The following is a 24,104-nucleotide window of genomic DNA, read 5'->3' as shown; positions in this document are numbered from 1 at the left end:
CACTTTGCACTAATCCTACGACAGGGTTGTCAGAGACAAATTTTCCTCTGACATCTCTATGGCCAGCCGCAACATGCTTTTCCGCCACACGCTTCTCTCCAACCTTCATCTTCTTCGAGGGATATGAAGGAACGGTAGAGGTGACAATCTTCCTCTTCTGCGGTACGCCGGATCCCCCTACTAGTTGACCGCCAACATCCCCACCAGTACCGCCAACAACCTTTGAACCGACATGTTTTGACCCTCCAATGTCGGCCCCAGCTTTTGTTCTTCTCTCCCTCTCACCTTCGCCCACCATCATATCTGGCTTCCCGACAACAGTTGTCGTCTTCTCCTGTGACTTATCAGCGGGTACCTCCAGGGCAAACCCTGTATCTTCCTCGTTCTCTTGTTCACTCTCCTCCGCCACATTCTTTCCTTTCCCCCTGTCTTCTTCTTCTTCTTCAGATTGGCGCGATTCGAGTGTAGCGGAGCTGCCAAAATCTTTGCCTCTCCCACCGTCGTTATCTGCCTCGTTTGCAGATCAACAGTCTATTTCTGCACCTTGGCCGCTTCGTCAATCATAAAATTGACGTAGTCCTTAATCCCGCCAATGTCAGGCATCGCTTTTTTAAGAACTTCGGTGGTTCTTTTGTTCGTACGAATCGTAACTACAAAAGAAAGCACGTATACCGTCACTTTTGGGACAAATAACAGCATATCACAATTCTAATGATTTCACTTACCAGGCTCCCGAGTCAAGCGCAAGCAAATAAGTAGCGACAATGTGAGAGGACGCGAAGATCTAAGCAGCTTTTGTGCTCCCAACAATAGTGCACCCGACACACTCGCTATCATTCAATGTCCGTCAACTTCGGTCTCCAACCCTCTGCAGGTAGAGACAAGATATCACATAACGAAACAGACGCAATAACAAAACATGGCGGCATAAACAACAAGTAGGGCAACAAATATCACACTGAATACAAAAACAAAGCCTCAAGCACATGGACAACAACCTTTTATGGCTTGGAACTTCGAGGGAACCCGAAACCGCGGAAACTTCGCCCCATCTGGCCTTGTGTCATACTCCCAACCATCGGTGGCAACACACACAACGGCCCGCCATGTTGTGGAAGAATCGGGTGTATGTTCTAGAAGTTTCGGAGCTCCAGGTCGACGAGTTAATTTAACAGTCCCGCCACATTTTTTCCTCTCGTTATATGTCAACTCGTAGAAGAATAATACTTTAGCCACTGTCGGAAATTCACACCCCGACAAATCCCGCAAAGCAGTCAAAGCCAATAACATCTTCCACATGTTTATGGACACTTGACCCACCGCAACATTCAATTCATGCAACAGATATTGCAGGCTCGGAAGTAGCGGCAGCTTCACTCCGTGATTCAGTATAGCCTCATGAATAGGGGCATAACCCTCCAACAAGTCAGTAGCCTTCTCGCCCTTCTCTAACGGCCGGAACTTCACAATTTAGGGCAGGCGAAACCTATCTTTCATCTTCTGTATTTTTCACCATGACATAATAGAGAAAGGTTCATCTACTCTGACACCATCCCTCATAACCCACGAGAAATTGTTAGGTCCGGAACTCTGACCCTCATCCCCAACCTTAATCCCTTCGTCACTTTGTCCAGAGGCGCCAACACTTTCTCTGCTACTATCGGACACTTCCTCCTCCCTGGTGCAACGAACAACTTCATGTTCCTCACTTTGACGTGCTGCCATAGGTGACGGATAAATAGTCTGGAGAGGGATAAGATCTAGTGGTTCTTCAGGGCTACCTCCTGCAGAAGTAGGACGACGCAACGAATCAATAAAACCCTTCTCCGACGAATTAAGCGACGACACGTCAAATTCTTCACTACTTGAGATATCGATAACAGCCGGCATGCCACACAAACACTCTAAACCTAGAAGTTAGCAGTCAAGTCAGATCTAAACCTAGCCCATGCCATCAACAACAAGAACTCATTCAAGAACAGTCACTCCAAAACCCCAGAAAGTACCCGAAAGGTCCCAGAAAAGCCAGAAAACCTCAGACCCTCAGACACAGAATAACATAGAAACCTGTACAAACAGAGCAAATGCATTCACACAAACCAGACCAAAACAAGAACAAAAAAAGAGAAAAAAAAAACCAGAAACAGAGCATACCTCAAATTCGAAGAAGCAAACGCCGACGACCGACGAAGCAGACCAACCGTAAAATGAGCTCGACCACCTTTTCTCTCCTTCAAATTCTTTTCTTCTTTCTTTCCTCCACTCTATCAACGCGGTTTGCAGATTTTTGTTTTCTCTGGTTCTCTCTCACTCAGAAAAGAATACAAAGGAACAGAATAGGGCGAAGTGAGTAATCTCAATTTCGTTTCCCCCTTAAATACAAACTTTGACGACAAATCTCAGCCATCTCAAAAAAGTAACTGCCTGCCATGATCACGCCACGTACCCCCACTAACCAAGACGACGCCTCGGTAAAAATGACGTGATCATAAACGCAACATTTATGATGAAGCGACAGTGGCTGCACAGCGACATTTTCGCGCACGCCATTCCTATCGACAGCCCCCACGTGTCACCTACAGTGTCAGAGGATCACACAGAATCTGGCCAAATTACCCCAAAATTCAAAAAGCACCGCCATAGACACCTCTCTTCCTCTAAATATCCTCATCTCCCGCCATTTGGCCTTCTCCTCTGCTACTTAGCCTTATTCTCAGCTAAATATCCTCATCCCCCGCTACGAATCATCAAACAACGAGTCAACAATCCGCCACAACACAAGTGTTACCACCAACAATGCCATTTCACCGCTAACATTTACCTTTCTCCAACAAACTTGCAAGGCAATCATACCATCACTCATCAACCGACAACTACGTTACAACATGTCTCCGACATCGTGACTTCCGATAATAATTGACTGTCACTCACCCGACACAATTTACATTTAGTGAAACATTCCCAACTAGGGATATCCCATTTATCATCGGTACACCGACCTTGAAGAGGCGGTGCAGTCAAGTTCTTCTCCTTCGGGAAAGAGTAAGGGAACAGTTAACACAGCTTATGACAGCCACTGATCCGACAGTTAACTTCCTGACGCTAAGGCTCTGAAAGAGTGGGATAGCTACCCACCGCCTCATGCTGTTACACAGCTCCCCTCAACAAATAATCATCCGACCAAACGGAGGTCTTTCTTAGCCGGGGAATGGGGGACTCCCTGGAGGGCCTAGCAGGGGCCCACCCGAAAGGGCAAAAAGCGCTCGCTCAGACAAAATCCATGGTTGACGACGCACTCGCACTGATTATGCCCGACATGTAACTAAAGGTTCCGCCTTAGTTGTGGTAACTCCCCAACTAAGAAATCCCTCCGTGACTGGGGACTTGGGGGACTTGTATATACATAGAAATTACCGGCCATAATCTGCACTCATACTTAACCATGTCACCTTGGCGGAGTAACTTCATTGGAGTAATCTCCGGAAACACAGCAAGACAACCTTCACCAGCAAGCCAGCTCCAGAATGAAATATGCCTAGATGAGCCGACACGCGCCACCCAAAGTTGTCTCTGCAGAAAGAACCAAAACTCAGCAAACTGAAGGATATCAATCCCACATCGAAAACAAGAGTGAGGTAACTCACTATTTCACCAATAAAACGTCCACTTCTCTCTCTTCATTGATTACACGTTCAATAGCTATTTACTGCTATATTTGTCAATACAAGTACATCGTTTAACTTTAGCATCGGAGGAGCGAAGATCGCTAACCATGGTCTCCCCTCTTGACTCCATTGTATTTCTCTTGACAGATTAGCGAGATTTCGTGAACTACACATATATCGGAAGATTGGACCATTTGCCGTACACAAATTAGTGTATCAATTTAAAACCCCATCAATGTAGTAAGAATAAGTAGGGATCGTTCTCAACCGGGGATTAGGGCCTAATTAATTCCTGAAAAATGAAACGTTAGCAAAACAAATTAAAGAATATTTATACACAATATTTACGAAAATAAGAAGGGGATTTAGGATTTGTTTTATCTAACAACTAAGTAAATATATACACGTGACACATCAAAATCAAGAATCAAGTAGAATTAAAAGAATGGAACGAAAATAGATAGGGTTAACTACTACTAACACGTTGGCAAGGTTTCAAACATCAAATCACGAATCAAAATATGTTTAAGCATAGAATCAATCAAGAACAAAGATGAACGCATACAAAGTTCTTTTTACTTCCCTTAATTAAATTAACTAGATAAACGCACCATAGTTAACCCTATTAATATTCATGCAATCACTAGTAGTAGCTAATCACTAACAAAAACACTCATAACGCATTAAGAATCATGAAAGTTTGATCAATTCAAGTCAAGAACACAAGTTAGAACGCTAATCAAGCATGCAAGACTCATTGTTAATTTACCTAAGTAATTTTAAGTTTTCCACCAAAATTATTGATCTGCTAAAACTAGCATCCAACTTAACCCTAAATATGTCATCGTTAGTATATAGTAAATAGGGATCGTTCAAATCCGGGGATTGAGGGTACACCTGTCATTTTAGAACAATTAAAGAATTAATAAAAATACAAAGTAAAATATTTACAAAGATATACAAAAGATATATACACAAATAACAAAAAAGGGGGGTTTTAGGTTTTAGAATTCGAAAATTAAAATAAAAGAAACAAAGAAAACATAAACACACAAGTACAAGAATGAAATGTAAGAAACAAAGATCAAAACCCATTCCATGTATCAAATTCGATTCAACCCTACAATTGTTCATCTAAGTCATGAGAAATAAGTTGATCATGTAAAACATTTGAAGCAAATGATTTTCTATATTTTACTTTCCTTTACTAATTAATCTAAGTGAAAGCACCTAGGTCAATCCTATCAAACATGCAATCAAAGTCTGGAAAGCTAGCTAATCAAAACATGTTCAACGCAAAAGACATAGAGAAAGGTTATCAACTTAAGTGCACAACCTAGTATGAATAAGTTCATCTATTTGCAATCATTTTCAATTAAATTCGACTCTTGTCCAAAGCCTTTACTACTTTTGATTCAAGTTCACAAAACTATTAGGTGAATCATAAACTTAAATCTAGCATCAATTATATGCAAACCGTAAAAGTTTCGAACCAATTAAGATAAACAGATAAAAGATATCAATCAAGCAAATTTAATTGAACAAACTCACATAACCAACTATAGAATCACAATCATAGGAATCAAAAATTTCATTCAATCATAAGAATTTAGATTTAAACTTTGTTCAAACATTGTTGTCAACTAGAAACAATTCCAACGAAAATCAAAAAAGGTTACAAAGAAAGATGACAAATTACACCATGAGATGGATTATGGAAATGGAGATGTTGACGTTGGAACCTTGAATCTTGGAAGCAAGTCTTTAAGGTCGACGATGGATGATAATGCTCATGGCTCCTTCTTCTCTTCTTCTTCCTTGCTTGAAAACCGCGGAGCTTGCACTAGAGGATGGAGAGAGCTTGGACGTTTATTGTGAATTTTCTGAATGGGAGGAAGTGTGTAACGTCAAGCATATGAGGGAGTATATATAGAGGACGGCAAAGTGCTCTCCAAACTTCCATAACTCCAACCAATCACAAATTGCCATGTAAGCCCTATTGTGTTGTCCAACCAATCAAAAGTCTTCGAAACAAGTCTCTAATATATTATTGCCGAAATATATAAGATTTTTTTCTGATTTTCTTCACCTAATTTCGGCCATAATATCCTTAGAGAAAGTAGGGAACGAATCTAGACTTGTTTTGAACCTTTTCTTGTTGCACATACCTCTTCTTTCCTTAAAACTCTCCCTTGAATATCTCCAAACTAGCGAAATAGCAAAGACCCCACTCACAGGTGGAAAGATGAGCAAGACTTTGAAGATTGGTGAGGGGACCTCCTCTGATCCATTTGAGTTTTCCCAGTATGAAAGTGACAGTGCGGAGAATGTTTATCAAGAACTCGCAGAGGGTTATAATGGGATTGACCAGGCGAGAAACCTAGTTAAAATCGTGGCGCTCGCGAAAGAGCAGTCTGGTCCAACTCCTACCCTCGAACCTTCAGCCACACCTCATATTATTCACATGAGAGAGATAGAAGCCACTGGCCAGGCTTACTAGCTAGGCCATTGGCCAAGCTGCATCTTTCCCACCGTTTGTCTGGTAGACACCCATAGTAACAGCTCCAACACCTCCTCCCTGGTCCAGAGTATGTAAGCAGGGATGAAGTAGAGAAGATGGTTAGGGTTGCTAATCAGAGGCCTAACCTGGACGAGGTTTATGAGGGACCTTTTCCTCCGCACATCATGCTAGGGCCGTATCCCAAGGGTTACAAGAATATCATATTCTCAACTTTCTCAGGGGAGGATAATGAGTCAGCTGCAACTCACTTGGCCAGGTTTAGGGTGCAGTGCGGCTAGTATCATATTAATGACAGCCTGAAGTGCAAGATCATGTCTTTGGAACTTCTCTATCAGGGGCTGCTTTTACTTGGTTCTCCAAGCTGAAGACGAGATCAGTTGCTAATTGGCCAGCAATAGAGAAGCTTTTTAGGGAGACCTTTGGAGCTATAGAGCCCGAGGTTGAGCTAGCCTTGCTTACCCAGATGGCTCAGCAGCCTACTAAGTCTGCTGTCACTTATCTCCAGCGCTTCCAGATTCAAAAGGCAAAGTTGAACATGGTGTTGCCAGAGAAAGAATTGGTTAAACTGGCGATCAAGGGCTTGGAACCACGCCAGCGCAAGAAGCAGCATGGTAGCCTGTTCAAGTCTATAAGAAAGTTGATCACAGAGGTAAGTAGCTTCGAACACCTCCTCAGGGAGACTGATGCAAGGAAGAATGCCTCTAAGGGGACATATGTCCCAGGAAAACATCGGATAGTGGCTGCTATAAATTATCAGCCAGCCACATATAATCCTTATTATCAAGTTGAAGAGGCGATCCCAGAAGAAGAAGAAGAAGAAGAAGAAGAAGAGCACGACGTCTCCGCCTTTGAGCTAACGGGGAAAAATAACCTTGCACTCAAGCAGTTAAAACTCACCAAGGAGCCGGTCAAGCTCAAGTCAGTGGTTTTTACCAAGCCTGAGTTTGTGACTTATACATATGATGCAAACAAAGCCCATGAGATATTGGATGAGATGATAGTCACGAAGATGGTGAAAACTAACTCTGGGCCATTCCCCATACCAGATTAGTTAAAAGGGAAGAAATACTACAAGTTCCACAATCTGTGGAATCATAATACAGCTGAATACGTAAAGCTGAAGGATCAGATCCCAGTCTAGTTGAACAATGGGAGTCTACAGGTTGAATCCCCAACCACTACAGCGGCTCTGGTTGATCTAACTTTCCTGACACGGGGGTGAATATGGTGGATGTGGCCTGGAATAAGAAAAGCCAGCGAAGACAAATCCTTGACCTCACCACTAAAGGTGATACGCCCCGTATCTGATTTACCCTTTTACTGTGTATAAGTGAATTACTATACGTTTTTCCGTCCTCGGTTTCAGTTTTTATCATTTAGGGGGGTGCTAGAAGTTGACTTTTTATGGGTTAACAATTTGAGAAAATTATCTTCACGAAAGTTGTATAAGACGTTAAACTGAGTCCGTGGACATATGATACGCTTAAATCGGAGTTCATATGTGAAAGTTATGGTTTAAAATGTGGAACTTACTGTTCACGGTAACTTTCTATATATATAGAAAGTTACTATGGTAGGTTTCTATTTCCGAAAAGTTACCCCAATTTTCTCTCTCTTCCTCTCCCTCCTCCCCCGCGTCAGTCTCTCTCTTTCTCCCCTTCGTTTTGCTGCCGGCCTGCACAGACTTGTCTCCTCTTCCTCTACACGATTGTGGTCGTGGGTCACCGTGATTTGGCCGAAGGAGAACGAATCGAGGCTTAGAAGTTTACTATAGCAGATCATCCTTTTCATCGATTTCTTCCAATTCTGGGTACCACCGACCACGAAATCAACTTTGATCGAAAGCCCATTCCTTGCTGATGAATCCCTCCAAGTTTCACTATCCAATTTAAGGTGTGGAAGGAGAATTGACGATTTGAAGTTTTCACTGTTCATTTTGGTGTTCTTCAGGTTTTGCTCCGATTCCAGCAATTCAAGGTATAATTAGGCTTAGGTGCAGTTGAGAAAGTTGTTTGTATTGATGTTGTGATGTTGCTGCTAAAATTTTCTGGTCGGAGGTGGGTAGGCCCTACTCGCCGCCACTGTGGGTGGCGCGTAGAGGCGTTTAGAGCAGGGTTTTAGTTTATGTTTTTGGCTAATTAAATCCTATAATTGCTATAGAACTTGTATATGTGATTTTGGTGAAGATTGGAGGAGTTTGGAGTTGATTATGAATTTCCAAAAATTTAGAATTTCGGTTATCGATTACGAGAATCCGACCGTCGGATTTCTCTCAAAGTTGCTTATAATTTGTACTCGGCGAATCAACATTGTGAGTGTAGTTAGATAGAATTCGATGTGGGTTGAAGGAGTTGGGTTTGAAGGAGACATTTTAAATTTCAATTTCTAATTATCATAAATTTAAATTCCCATCCTCTAATTATATTTTTACGAGTGCTATTCGTACAGGATGAGAGGAGTCTCCATACGAGGAGAATACCGATCGACAATAGGATTAGCCGAATACTGTGAGTGGAGTTTTGCTTTAAATAATGATGCATGCAATTATTTTTCTGAAATGATGATGGATTGATTTATTTATTTATCAATTATTTATCAAGCATAATATTTTGCTTTGGATTATAATTTTGTCATTGTTTTCCATATGAATTTTGGATATGAAATTGTTATGCTCGGATTTGGAGTTATGAATTGTTTTCGGTAATATGAATTGATTTTCGGAGATTAATTATGATTTATCTCGATTATGAATTTGAGAATATTTTGGCGTGTGGGGCCACGTCATTGAAATATACGTATTTTTCTCGTGAGAAATTGGGGAAGCTTTATGGATTTATGGATTCAATAGTGTCTCCTCCTCATTTACTTTGTGTTTGTGAGTGGTAGTCGAGGTGATTTATTATCATCCTCACGTGAGTGGTAGTCAAGGTTATTAGTTCTCCTCCTCACATAATCTATGTGTGAGTGACAGTCGAGGGTAGAGCCTAAGAGGCTCCTTTACCCGAATGGTGATAATTTCTTCCCTATATTAATTGTTTATTTTAACCAGCGGGGCTGGATTATTTTTCTTTCTTACGCTCCTTTCGAAGTTAAGACAATAACTTTTTCAAGAAAAGGAACCCAAGGACCTCAGTCTGGATAGCAACTGAGATGGATGGGGAACTGACAAGATTCAAGAGAATATACATTTACATCGAGGCTTTGAAGAGAGGTTGGAAGGAGGGGTGTAGGCCCATAATAGGGTTAAATGGTTGTCACCTCAAGGGTGTGCATAAGGGACAACTGTTGTCTGCAACTGGAATAGATGGGAACAATGGGATATATCCCATTGCATGGGCTATAGTAGAAGCAGAAAGCAGAGATACATGGCAGTGGTTTTTGGAATTTTTGAAGGAAGACTTGGACATACATCACTCAAGTCACTACTCATTCATTAGTGACAAGCAGAAAGGACTTGAGCAAGCAATCAAGGATCTATTTCCAGACTCCCAACACAGGCATTTTGTGAGAGACCTGCATAAAAATTTCAAGAATGATGGCCGTAGAGGGTTGGAGTTGAAGCAGAAGCTATGGGTAGTTGCTAGAGCTTGTACAATGAGCACATATGCAAGTGCAATGGAGGATTTGAAGAAGAGTTCAGTTGGAGCATGGCAGTGGTGCTTGGATAGGCCTGTTATACACTGGTCCAAGTCACATTTTCATGAGAAGTATAAGTGTGATGTTCTGCTCAATAACCACAGTGAAAGCTTCAAGAAAAGCATTCTAGACACAAGAAAGAAACCTATTCTCCCATGCTTGGAATATATCAAAATGGCCACAATGCTGAGGCATGCAAACAGGAGGCAAAGTGGACCAAATTGGAGGTCTAGAGTTGGCCCAAGGGTGGAGAAACAGTTGAAGAAAAATGCTTCATGGGCTGCTGAATATAGACCAAGGGAGTCAAGTGAGTAGAAGTTTGAAATTCAAGGAAGAGGTGTGGGATGTGCAAGTGGGAGTTGGCACAACATTTTGTGGCTTTGGATTTGAGGTCTTGTACCTATAAGAGATGGGGTATCTCTGCCCTCCCTTGTGGTCATGCCATAGCTGCAATATACTCCAAGGGAACGTTCCCTGATGAGTTTGTGGATGAGTACTTTATGAAAGAAAATTACATGAAGGCATATGAGCCAATTAAGTATCTAATTACTGAAGTGCAAGAGTAGGACAACATAAACAGGCCTATTGCCCCACCTCTCTATAGGAGACAGCTTGGGAGACCTAAGATGGCTAGGAATAAAGAAGCAGGTGAGTGTTGCTATGTTTGTCTATGTTGATTTAACTTGATTGCTATAATTTCTTGTTTCTGATGCCAACTCACAATTTTGTCATGTTTGGTCTTAGGTGAAGTGGCACCACCTCGTGGATTAACCAAGTTGCCTAAAGTCTATTACAGTCAAGTTAGCTGTGGCATCTGTAGGAAGAAAGACCACAATAAGAGGACATGCCTTCTTAGAAATCAAATAAATTGATCAACTGTTCTGGAATATACTTGCTGTTTGGTTTTATACACTAATTTTGTGTACTAGTGCTGTAATATAGCCTCCAAATGCCAATGTCCAGCCCCAAGCTCAACAGGAGGAGGTTCAACCTGATCCTGTGCAACATGAGGCTCAACATGAAGAGCTTCAAGTTGATAATGTGCAATAGGAGGTTCAAGCTGAGGAAAGCATTCCAGCCCCTAATTATGTGCCTTTTATGCAGTCTCAACAGTCCACCAATGTTTTCCAGGAAACCCAGGTAATTTTTTTTTTTTCAGTACTGCATTCTATGGCCTTATCTGAGCTATGCTGTTATGGCTATATGCTGATTTGAGGTTGGCCATGATGATGTGCTGCGGTCAACTCAAGCTCCAGCGAGTTCCTCATCCAGGCCTCGGTTCAGCCAGAGGAGGTTCAAATCCCTTGCACAGCGAGAACCACAGACTCACAACACTCCTTAAGAAGTTGCATCTTCTTCTGGATAGACTATTGCAGTGGAATTATAAGTAGGAAATCCACTATTGTGTAGTGAAGTTTTTGTTGTTGTTGTTGTTGTTGGGACTATGCCTGTTTTAATAGCAATAGATTTTGATACATTGAAACTATTTTGATCGAAGCAATTTTTTTATGGCAATTGCTTCTGTTCATGACAATTTTTGTAATTTGCTTGGTTGAAAAGGATTGAATGAATGATCCCATTTTGTTCTGATAACAATGAGTATGAGCTTACATTTACACCAAAATCTTCAATTTAGCAAGGTCAACTATAATTTTTGGCAAGAATGGTCATAGTCCACTTTTGTTTTTTGCGGTAACACTAGTCATTTGGAGTCAAAAAAAAGGAATTCACTGTTCATACCGTTCAAATTGGCGGGAATACATGATCTACCAAATTTACCCCTCAAAAGTTAACGACATTAATGAATTTATATTGCTAGGTATTAAAATTAGGTCGGGCCTAAATAGTCAAGTACCATTTTGATATTTGAAAAAAAAAAAAAAAACATAGGTACCAAAGTTAAAAATGAAGCAAAGTTTAGACGATTTTCCCAAAATAAAACAATATAAAAGTGAGGGTTTTGGCAAGTATAAGAAGATGGTAATCGTTAGGCTTCTTTTCTTTTTTTTTTCTGAAATATTATTCAAATACTACTAAAAGCAACTTGTAGCACACCCACCGTGATACCACAACTTATATGGCAGATCAATGGATATACAATAATTGTTGAGACATAAGGAAAATTAAGATATAAGCGCTGTACAAATAAAATCAGTCATGCAATTTATCCAACCAGAAAGTTGGGGTTCACAACCAAAAACAAAAAATTAACTGCCAACACATTGTCATGACATTAAAGGACACACAATCAACACCACATCCACAAGGAGTTCACTACATCGTTTTGAAGGACTGATTACAAAAACCATAACATAAAACTTGAGGAAGCTAGGAATCCCGTAATATAAGATTAAAATTTTCCCGCATAATTTTTTTTTCTTTTCTTTTTGGTTCTTCAAATCATGTTGAGTTGAGTCTGCTGCAACTTATCACTTAGCCATCATCACCTTGACAAACTCCTCATAATTTATCTGTCCATCACCATCAACATCAGCCTCGCGGATCATCTCATCCACTTCCTCATCAGTGAGCTTCTCCCCAAGATTTGTCATCACATGACGCAGCTCAGCAGCAGATATGAAACCATTCTGATCCTTGTCAAAAACTCTAAAAGCCTCTTTCAACTCCTCCTCAGAGTCGGTGTCTTTCATCTTCCTTGCCATGAGGTTTAAGAATTCAGGAAAATCGATGGTCCCATTACCATCAGCATCCACTTCATTGATCATGTCCTGGAGCTCAGCCTCGGTTGGGTTCTGGCCCAGTGACCTCATGACAGTCCCAAGCTCCTTGGTAGTGATACAGCCTGCATACTAAAAGTATCAGAAATGCCTCATGCCAAAGCATCATGCTTGCCCAGATCTGGAGATGTTCGTTTATGAGAAAACAACATATGATGCTAAGTTTTTGGTATCACAAGTAGAAGAAGCAACACAACTCTAACAGAGTTTGTGAATAATATAGGAAACACTGCCGTGATTTTGTATCCTTTGAGGAAAGTGAAAATGGTAAAACTTCTAGATTTGGCGCAATACTACTGACCAAGATGATTTACACACAACTACTGTGGAGCAGGAGCAATTACTTCAACTTGGAACATGAGCAATTACTTCAACTTGGAATAGTAAATAGGCATATATAAACTGCAACCGTTAAAAGCACCTACAGTTGAGCATGAGACTTTGAACCCCTTATTTGGGGTTTTGGGAAAGAACAAGCATGAGCACTTTGAACTACTTACTATAGTAAAAAACCAAATATAACCCACAAGCATTCAAAAGCATCTCCAACTAGGCATGAGCACTTTGAACTACTTCAACTTGAAATAGTAAATAGCCATATATCAGACCCACAAGCATCTAAAGGCAGACAATAACCCAGTAGCTGCCTTTGTGTGAAAGGCAGAACAGAACCGTATTAAGAAGACACAAATTATAAGAGCATCAACAATTTATAAAAGCTTGAAAACAAGTCCAACAACCGCTCATCCTACAATAAGCATAAACAGTAATAACATGATCCTTGAATCCTATATTTTCTTACTAGCACATCTACAGACAAACACTAAACAGAAAAGGAAAAAAATAAAAAGTAGAACAGATGCACAAGTTGCATTACTATAAGGAAGAGTAACACTATATGCAGATAAATACATACATTTTTTTGAAAACCAAATTCTGTGTTTATATGCTTCTTTTTATGTCCGCGGAAACAAAGAATCTGTCATATGCAAAAAGCAACATGATACGAACCGTGTTTAATTTAAAAAAAAATAAAAAATTGGTGGCTGTGTATTGTGGCATCAAAAATGATGCTACAAGGCAAGCAAGCGTGCCATTGTAATTTTTATTTTTATTTTTCCCAAAAATCGATTGTACTTGTTCGCTAAATGACTTTGACTTTCACATGTTTTGCATAACAATCACATCATGTTGATCCGCAATCAATTACCAAATTGTATAAGTCAGTAACCCCAATGCCATTCAAATCTTAAGAATTACTTCGCGCCAACCCCCTGACTTATTTCCCGGAAAACGAAAGTAGAACCTTTAAAAGGAAAGAACAGATCATATGTCCATTATCTGATGAATTTAGCTTTAAAAACGTAGAAAATTTATGTAACCAGGGACAAAATAAACCCAAGAAATAGATATAACACGCAGGAACACAAGCAATAGATATAAATCTTAACAAAAACAAAAAGGACATGAGCATCAACATCAACTCAAATAGCCAGATCTGATAGGGACAAATGATCGAAAATGAGAAAAAGAAAGAGATCGAAGTCTGACCATCGCCGTCCTTGTCGAAGAGGCTGAAGGCTTCCTTGAACTCAGAGATCTGATCATCGGTGAGTTGATCGGCCATGGCTCCTCTTGAGAATCTGAAATTCCGGTTCAACTTTTCTCTCTTGAAAACGAATTGAGAAGGAGAGCGATACTACTCTTTCTTCGGACAAACAAACAACAATTCGGTTTCAAGCGTTTCGCTCACATATATATATATGAGATCAGGGCAAATCTCGTTTCGGTGGACCCTCCCACATACAATCATCTCCTCGCCTCACTCTTCCAAGTTGTGCATCTTGTTTGTGCAAATGACACTACTGTCCCTCTTTCTGTTCCTCGGTTCATTTATTTATTTATTTATTTTGTGCGGCTATTCCCACTTTATTATTTTCTTTGTTTATTTTACTTGCTCATTATACTTTATATTTTAATTTCAATTATTAAAGTTACTTATCTAACTCATTTCTCTTTCTAAAAATATCCTTAAATGACAGATCCAATTAAAAATAAATATTTTTTTAACAAAAATATCTCTTTTAATTTATATCAATAACAAAATAATAATATATTAAAGTTTCCTAATAAAATTACAATCTGATTTACTTCTATTTTTTTAAATTTTTTTCTTTCATTTTCAATATTCATCTATTTCAATCCATGTCAAAAGATTAGCAAGTTAACAACTATGAGGAATGAAGAAGAGATTTTTTTTTTTCGTGTTTTAAATTTTTACTTTCAGTGTTTACAAAGGGATAACAAAGATTTTGATGAGACACTAATGATTTTTTAAATTGAATAACCAATTAACGGGGAATATTCATGTTAGCCAATGAGAAATTAAATAGTCTTTGTATTTAATTAATTCGTTATGTATTTAATTTTCTTTACAGATTTAGATTTTAGAAAATTAGTGTACTTATTAGTCATTTTGCACTTAGGTAATATAGTCTTTCAACAATTCAAATGTTTATAGGGTAAACTAAGAAAATGATAGGGTGGTAATAACCGCACCCTTTTTTCTTTTCTTTTCTTTTCTTTTCTTTTCTTTTCTTTTTTAATAAGAAGACTATTACTTTTGACCTAGAACGCGCCACACATGCTTGGCCTGCTTCGATTTAGACATATGCCTGGTCCGACGGCACGCCCTCATGGCGGTGGTGTCAGAAGGGCGATAGTGGACCGAGTGTCCGGTGATAAATGGGTGTCCAGTCAGAGGGAAGACTTAACGGTGGCTTATTATTTTAGATCGCACAGAGGTTACGTTGGGGGAGAGCAGCGTGGGCTGGTGTCGGCAAGAGCAAAGGGTGGATGGCAAAAGGTCGGTCTCCTGGTGGTGATGAGTTGGTGGCGGTGTGAGCAAGTTCCGAAGGATTCAAATCAGATCGGAGTTCTCCGATCTGGATTGGGTTGATTTGAACCTCTTGCATCCGTAACCATCTTCCTAATTGGATCGGGTCTGTTTCCAACGGCTATGCTGACAGGCATGATGGGGAGAGTGGCGGGGTGGAGGATCGGCCTGAGGTTGCTCAATGTGGTAGGTATGCCGCACATGGCGGGACGACAGGAACTCTCTGTGCGATTTGGAGGAAGGTTGACGTATACAACCTTCTTTCTAGGCCTGGGCTTGGTGACTGTTGGGCCTGGGCTTGGGCCTAGGCCTGGATTTGGTCTATGGTCCAAATATTTGTTTTTTTTATATATGCTTTATTACTTTATTACGTTTTATTGCAGTTTAGTAACATGTGGCTTTATGCCAGCAATAAGTCCCTATCACTATTTGATAGGGCGACATGTAATACCCCAAAAATTAGTTATTAATTCCTAATGGTTTTTGGGAATTATTAAAGTGTTCGTTGATATGATTTCGTGATTCAAGGTGGAGCGGAAATTATTTTGAATAATTATTTGTTCGTAATGCTTCGTTTCAAGGGTTGACTTTTTATACGTTAGGATTCTGGGATAACTTCCTTCATGAAAATTATAGAGCGAATCGATACAAGTTAGTGGATATGCAGAACGTGAAAATCGGAGTTCACATGAAAAAGTTATGGCTTTCGGAAAAAGTTTTTATTTTGGGATAAATAGAAATTTTTGGGGAATTTTTCAGAAAACCCTAATTTTCCAAAAAAGGAAAATCCGTGTTACACCCCACATCCGACTTACCCCTTTTTACTGAGTTACACGAATCACTGTATGTTTTACTATTCGCAGTTATAGTTTTATCTTTTAGGGGGGTGGCTAGAAGTTGGCTTTTTATGGGTTAGCAATTTGAGAAAATTTTCTTCATGAAAGTTGTAGAGGACATTAAACCGAGCGCGTGCATATGTGGTACGTAAAAATTGGAGTTCGTATGTGAAAGTTATAGCTTAAAATGTGGAAGTTACTGTTCATGGTAAAAAAAATATATATGGAAAGTTACCACTGTAGGTTTCCATTTTCGGAAACCCGGTAACTCTCCCTCTCTTCTCCCCCGACATTTCCTTCCTCTTCGGCCCGATTCTTCCTCCTCCGATTTCTCCCTCCTCCGGCCGACCCACGACGGAATCCGGCTATCCCCAAGCTCGTCTCCTCCCCATTGACACATTGGCGGTGGTATTTTGTGAAGATTTGGCCGGAGAAGCTCGATTTTGAGCCGGGAAGGTAACTGTTGCAGTTTGCGATTTTTGCCGATTTCCGGCGATTCCGGCCATCTCCGGTCACCAAACCGGCGTCGAAGGTCGGGTTTTTGCTGGAGATTATTTCCCCTAAGGTCTTGCTTTTTAATTTGTAGTGTGGAGGTCGAATCTATCAAACCCGATCCTAGGGTTCTTGAATTTTTCTGGAAAATTTTCACCAGCTTAATTGGAGCTCTTCCAGGTAAAATTGGCACTTGTTGTAGTTGAGAAAGAGATTGGGTCTGTTGAGTAGGTGGTGCTGCCAAAATTTGGTGGCCATTGGTGGTGGTTGGCCGGTGGCGCGTGGAGCTGCAATTTATTTTCTGTTTTGGCTCCATAAATCCCTTAACGATTGTAGAATTTTATACATGAAGTTTGGTGGAAATTGGAAGAATTACGAATTGAGTATAAATGGATAATTATCGATTTACGTGAATTCGATCGCCGAAATTCTTTCGAATTCACTTTAGAATTTATATATCGATGAATGAATATTGTTGGAATATTGTGGATGGATTCGTTGTGAATTAAGGAGTTGAATTTTACGAGTGTTATTCGTACAGGACGAGAGGAGTCTTCGTACAGGGAAAATACCGAGCGACGTCAGGATTGACTATATACTGTGAGTGGACTTTTATTTTTCAAAGAATGATGCATGCATTCATTTAATCGGTTCCGAGGTTATAATTTATTTATCGTATTACTTTCCCGAGCATATGGTTAAGTTCAGAAATGGTTTTGGATGTTTGGTTATTTGAAGGTTTTATGGCGTGCGGGGTCACGTCATTGGATTACGCTTATCTTCTCTTATTTATTTATTTCCGATATGATTTCCGGATTTATACTATTTATATTATATTTATATTCGGCGATTTGAGATTTTTATGAGATTTCGATGGAGTTAATCTTTATACTTATTTATCTCCTATTTAGTTTGAACTTGAGATTATCTTGGCGTGTGGGACACGTCGTTGGAAATTCATATACGAGAGTTGGGGAAGTTTTATGGATTTATGAGGTTTTCAGATTTTCTTTTGCCATACTGTGGGTGACTTATCATTGCTAGCATTGATTTTCCGCCTTTGTGGCGTGGTGATGGGATCACCGTAGCCCTCCGCCTTTGTGGCGCAGGTTACTGTGTCTGTGACAGTAATTCTGTAGCCCGGTATCCTATCGCTACACTTAGTGGCGTAAGGGTATATTACGGGAGTAATGGTAGTATTTTAGCCTGGGAGGCTCACTCGTATGGCTATCGCCTTCCCCTACTCACTTTACTACTTAAGCTAGCGGGGCTAGCTCGATTTTAGTTTAACCAGCGGGGCTGGTCTTATTTTTCATTGAGTATCAGAGTTCCAACTTTTTCTTTTAAATAGTATGTGACTAGCGGGGCTAGTCGGTTTTCATGAGCGGAACTCCTCTTATTTTATTTTCGTTAATCACTGCATGCATCGGGAATTTTAAAGAAATAAATGTGGGAAAGTATAAAATCCATTTGGTTTAAATTTGTTTATTTTTGTCCACTCACGCTAACGTTTTTATGTACTTTCCCCTGGGCCCTTCGGTTTCAAATGCCCAGTTGTCAGTGTTGCTGCTCGGCGTTCAGGAGTGAGCCATAGTGACCGCATCTGCTTCCGTCATCATATTTTGTAGGTTATCTATTTAGCCTACTGTACTCTATGTTAATTTACGTTCCTAGATTGCTCTGATTACTATGGGATTTGTGACCCAGACTTGTATGGAATTTATATTTGAGGTCTACGACCTAACTTTGTGAATTGTAGTATCTTAAACCTTGGAGTTTCTTAGACTTTAAATACTTGATACACTGTTATTAATTTTGGGCTTGAGTTGGTTGAATGTTGGGAGCAGGGTGGCTCCAGGAGTTTGTGGTTGGATTATTAGAAGTGAAATTTGTTTTCCACAGGTTTTGGGTTGTCCATTTTTAAGGGAGGTTATGCCGAAATTTTTGGTAAACCTTCTTTAAAAGTGGGTCCCGCAGGGCAACTTTGGATTCCAGGGTGGAATCCGGGGTGGGTCCTGTCAGTATCCGGATCCCTTTTTCTCTCTCTTCCTCCCGACGCTGGAAATCGCCTCAAAGCTTCGTCCGGCTATTTCTCCGTCGTTCAGCCACCATAGGCCTCACCACCAGTCCTAATCGGCTTGTCTTGAAGTCCTCCAGCGATCTGTGGTAGCTTCTCCTCCCTTCTTGGCATCTCTACGCAATGGTGGAACGAAAACCCGATCCGATCTCAGTTTTTGGTCAACGATGAGTTCTCCCTCCTCCGGCCATCATAGCTCGAGCCCCTGGCCAATCTAGAATCCCTAGGAGATGTTGATCATGCTCCTTAAGTGGCATTTACAGAAATGAAGCGTGGACGAAGAACCAAGCCAAATTGGAAAACTGTGAAAATCTCCGATCTACCTACTGTTTAGGTAATTTACGACTTATTCGCTTTGATTTAGACTTTGTGCTAGTTGTGAATTTTGTGAGGAAGATATTAGCATAGGTTTCGCTGCCCAATTCGGAGGTGGATGGCAGGGCACCACCATTTGTGGAGACATTTTGCGGTAGCTTTCGACCACCTCAAGCACGTACAGTTTCTGTTCTTAATTTCGATCTCCTCGTCGATACGAGCATTTCAATATATAATACGTAATTTTTGGAGATTGTATGATTATGTTATGGATTTTAGGGTTTTCGATTCGATCAATTTTTTATCCATGAGGATTCGGCCGTTCAATCGACTTGTAGTTTTGATATATTGATCATATAAGTATTCCGGAGACCTTAGGTAGTTTTGGGTGAAGTTTTGCCTCAATTGGCATTACTTTCAAGGTTTTAGTTCAAACGGGGTTTTGAAACTTAATCACTTTTGATTAGTGTACTAAGTTGTCATGTATATTACTTAGGTGATTGACGGAGCGTATTCGATACCTTATTTCTGCTATAAGAGAAGACGCAGCGGGATTTAGAGGTGAGTAAATATCACGTGGTTCATTTATAAACGGAATTACTTATTATTAGGAATTATGTGATAAATTGTAAATCGTTTTCGGAAATGAATATTTGTTTTAAATAATATGAACTCGATCGACTATGGTTCATAGGACTGTGGTTCACAGGTAGGGGTGTGCAAAACATGATACAAACCGACCAAACCGGTCGAAACCGACCAGTAAATATGGTTTGGTTAAGGTTTTTTAGCATTAAAATATAAAAGTCGGTTCAATACCGAACCAAACGGTTTATGAATTGGCTTGGTTTGGTTTTTCTTTTACTTAAACCGCGAAACCCGAACCGACCGGTATGTATTAAATATAATAGGAAAAAAATTAAATTTATATACATAATATATATATATATATATATTTATTTGTGGGGAGTCTTTTATAAGTAAGTTATAAATCTCCAATTATAATTTGATTATCAAAATGATATACTACCATATTGAATCCTAGACCCAAAAGGCTTAAAGCCCAAACAAGTGAATCATTTTGAAACTATTTTGGATTTTGTTCTTTGAATATTAGTTTTGGATTTTGATTATTAAATTTTGATTATTGAGATTGAGTTTTAATATTTTTACTATGAATTTTTTGTAAACAAAACATCAATGCTATATAGGTTAAAACCGTCTTACCGACCGAACCAAACCATCTTTAAATGGACTGGATTGGATCGGATTAAGTTTATTTTCTTCGATGACCAGTTGTCTAAAATGTCTAAACCGCTTACTTTGGCATAGAGACTGTTTGGAATCAAAACCGATCCAATCCAATCCGCGTGCAGCCCTATTCATAGGTATGTAAAATGAGTTTTCAAGTATAAAAATGATTTTCTTGAGTTTTGTGATCGTGGACTATAATTAGCATTAGTAACATTCCTGAGCGGGTGACTACGTTTATATATATATATATATATATATATTTTTTTTTTTTTTTTTTTTTGTGGAATATATATTGGCGCAGTTGTGTAATGAGGTGGAATTAACATGTTTTGTGAATTCGATGTTGCTATTGTTGTGATTTAATTTTCCAAGGAAATGAATGAGTTTTGGTTCTTTTGAATGGAAACAATTATATTATTAACGTTTCGTAATTGAGAGTTTTACTTGTTAAATTGCGTTGGTGGTTTGTGGTGTGAAAAAACTATTTCGAAATTGATTTCTTTATTATTTTTAGAGATGGGAGTTGAGCTTTGAAAACATGTTGCATGTAGTCGAGTTTATTGCTTTGGAAAGTGTTGAGCTTGTTTAACTTTTTGAGTCTTGAGAGACTTTTCAAATGTTTTGGTCTTTGTACTGAGGGCCACAGTAGTCACTGAGGGTGGGTCATGGGAACCATGCCCTTGGCCAGGGTATGGTTACGATTCAGTTAGAGTTCTAGTCTGTTTGCCATTGTATGTCATGGGGGTAACAAGCAGGTTACTTGCAACTCATAAGTACGTGTTTTTAAAAGAGAGTTTAGGGTGTATCCTTCTTTTAATTGGTCGAGGAGGGACTTGATTTCATATTAAATTATGCGTTGAAATTTATATGTTTTTGTCACTTTAGTGATGTATATATGTTAAGAGGTAAGGTTGTCGAGTTTTGAAAACGAGTCATTTTGTGGGATTGTCTTAGTGGAGTTGAAAGGGTGATTTCTGTTTTATTTAAATAGTTTGATTTCGTAATTGACTTTTGTTTTATTTTGATTTGTTTGATTTTATTATTGATTTCGGTTTTATTTGAATTGTTTAATTTTAATGTAATCTCCTGAACTAAACTATATGCAGGAGTTGCCATGATTTGAATTGTGTGATTTTGGGTGATCTTCTGAACTAATTTTCTATGCCGGGATTACTAATTTTTACCTAGTGTGATTATATGTTTGGTTGTGTTTTATGGAGTTAAATGTTATTGCTTTAATTTACCTCATGAGTTGAGAAATTATAAGCATGCTTGATGTGAGTCATTTTATTTGAGTTTACTCATACAAGCTTAAAAAGCTTACCGGGTTTGTGGTTGCAATCCGGTGTATTATTTCATGTTGTAGCGGTTATTCATGTAGGTCAGGGCCACCAGGGTTGAGTTCGAGGCATAGTTGCAGCATTTTTAGGTTCATAATAACCTATTTTGTTATCATACTGTTGTACGTAATATGCTCCTAGCGAGCGTTTACATTTGTATTTCATTTCTCTCAAGTTTTGTGAACACTTGATGATGTAATATTCAACTTGAGTGATTGAGTCTTTATTGACATTATGTTTTTTGGTTTATGTTGTTGCTCAGGTTAATTTGAAAAAGTTTCTATGTAATTTCAAGCAATTGTTTAAGTTATTGTATTTCTGATTCAAATTTCTTTATTCGAAATTCGGGGCATGACATGACGTGGGCTTGATCCCAATATGCACACTTAGTGTGCCTTGTCTGGACTAGCGAGGCGGCGGACTGTTTACTTGATCAAATGGACGCAACCTCCTAGTGGCAGGATGAAATGGAGTGTTGCCGAATTTATTTTATCCGCGATAACATAGTAGGAAAGTTGTGCTATATGAAATTATGTTTCTTCGTAATAGAGTAATCTTTCCGTTATGTCTCCACTTTGCTAAAGCAAATATAGTAGCCAGTTGTGCACTCTTTACTAATTAGTGCTTGTTAGAATACATACGTGGGCTTGGTCTCGGTATGCACACTCAGTGTGCCTTGTCTGGACTAGTGAGGCAGCAAACTATTTACTTGGTCAAATAGATGCAACCTCCTAGTGGCAGGATGAAATGGAGTGTCACCGAACTTATTTTTTGTGCGGCAACATAGTAGGAAAGCTGTGCTATTTGAAATGATGCTTCTTCATGATAGAGTAATCTTTCCGTTATGTCACTACTTTGTTAAAGCAAATAGAGTAGCCCTTTCATCATGGATCTAAAGGCCTAGAAATATAGAAGAAATACATACCACTTTTTAAGCCCGTTCATCTTGACATTCGGGTTAGGCCAAATTTGTTCGTTGACAAGTAAGAGAGACAACATAAAAGCCTATTCACTTGGCCCAGTATGAGATTCGACACATCGGGTGCCCAATTTAGATTTGGATGTCCCCTAAAGAAATACATTCGACGGATTCAGAAAAAATAAATATATTTAGATATGTCAAACACAAAAGTTGATATAAAACCAGAAATACAAATTTTTATGAACTACGGTTGGTTTGATCCCACAATGGGTACATACGCAATCTAGCGACCCACTAGATGCAACCGTGAGTCTAAATAGAATCCCTGACTCTACCAATCAAATTCATCCAATCCGAATCCCTGACCTCACCAGTCAAATTCATCCAAACACCAGAAAAGTCAAATCATTCCCATAATGACATCAGACATAAATCCACGAATCCTTGGTTCACTCACACCAAATTCGTCCAAATACTATTCTCATTCCAAAAAGCAATACCCTCCAATGGGTCATACACCAATTGGAACTCTTGAACTACGAGTGGTTTGATCCCTCTCCAAAGGCCGGTATGTAGGCAACTCATTCAAATATCCGGGTGCGGCCACAAAAACAAACAAACAAACACACATCCACAATTGGTTTCTTCATAATGGAATCAAAGGGTGTTTTCCTGTAACAAGGGAATATAATTAAGAGATACATTCTGTCTTGAATTGGTCAAACCCGAAATAAATAAAACTCTATTCACTAAATGAATACGAGTGAAATTATGTTGGGCGACATTTACGCTCACTGTGTGCATTTTTATTCAACAAGAGCGACATCATTATACTCAGTCGTTTGCTGTTGTTCGATGCTCTCACAGTAGGTGATTCACCCTATTTAGACTATCACTGAAAGAACCCACCCCAGATTTCACTTTGAAACCTGAGGTGGTCCTATAGGGCCCACTTTTCAAGAAATTATACCTAAAATTCGACAACTCAAACCTATAGAAATCATGATATACACTTCTATACAACATCCAACCTTATCTCCTGGAACGTATCTGCTTCTCACAAATAACCAACTCCACAATAAAAACAACACATTTAGATATCCAAATTGATGAGTAAACATCACCATATCTAACATTTCAAGTCTCCATGAAATCCCAAGGTCAGGGTCGTTTACCCATATTTTACAAACTTCTAATAAATAACATCTCATGGTCATCAGAGCAATCTAAGGGAAATGCAAAGGAAAATACAACAAGTAGGTTAATGAGTAACCTACGGATGAAAGTTAGTAGCGGTGGTGCTAAGCCTCGACTCCTATTGCCGAATAGCTAATCTACATACCGGGCATTTAAAAACAAAGTACCGAGGGAGAAGGTATTTAAAAAAAAAAAAGTTAGCGTGAGTGGACAAA

At 39.3% G+C, this 24,104-nt stretch overlaps 1 protein-coding gene across 1 annotated transcript; it reads right to left on the bottom strand.

Moving 5' to 3' along the window:
- Positions 1 to 11,960: 11,960 nt before the first annotated feature.
- On the bottom strand, positions 11,961 to 14,304 carry LOC112192749 (calmodulin-7). Its single transcript, XM_024332615.2, has 2 exons — positions 14,112 to 14,304; positions 11,961 to 12,625 (listed from the first exon to the last, which is right to left on the bottom strand). Exons 1-2 carry the CDS (start codon positions 14,185 to 14,187, stop codon positions 12,252 to 12,254), a joined length of 450 nt encoding a protein of 149 aa, XP_024188383.1. The 5' UTR covers positions 14,188 to 14,304; the 3' UTR covers positions 11,961 to 12,251.
- Between the last annotated feature and the right edge of the window lie 9,800 nt (positions 14,305 to 24,104).

Source organism: Rosa chinensis, chromosome 3 (assembly GCF_002994745.2).
Source record: "Rosa chinensis cultivar Old Blush chromosome 3, RchiOBHm-V2, whole genome shotgun sequence".
In the NCBI taxonomy this organism is placed as follows: domain Eukaryota; kingdom Viridiplantae; phylum Streptophyta; class Magnoliopsida; order Rosales; family Rosaceae; genus Rosa; species Rosa chinensis.
The sequence above is the reverse complement of the archived record's forward strand: the minus strand, read 5'-3'. Positions and strand labels throughout refer to the sequence as shown.

What these genes read in the sequence shown, in the direction of transcription:
- LOC112192749 (XM_024332615.2), bottom strand. Translation starts at nt 14,187, where the DNA reads ATGGCCGATCAACTCACCGATGATCAGATCTCTGAGTTCAAGGAAGCC. An exon ending in CTTCGACAAGGACGGCGATG is followed by an intron (nt 12,626 to 14,111) that starts GTCAGACTTCGA and finishes TTTAGTATGCAG; the next exon opens with GCTGTATCACTACCAAGGAG.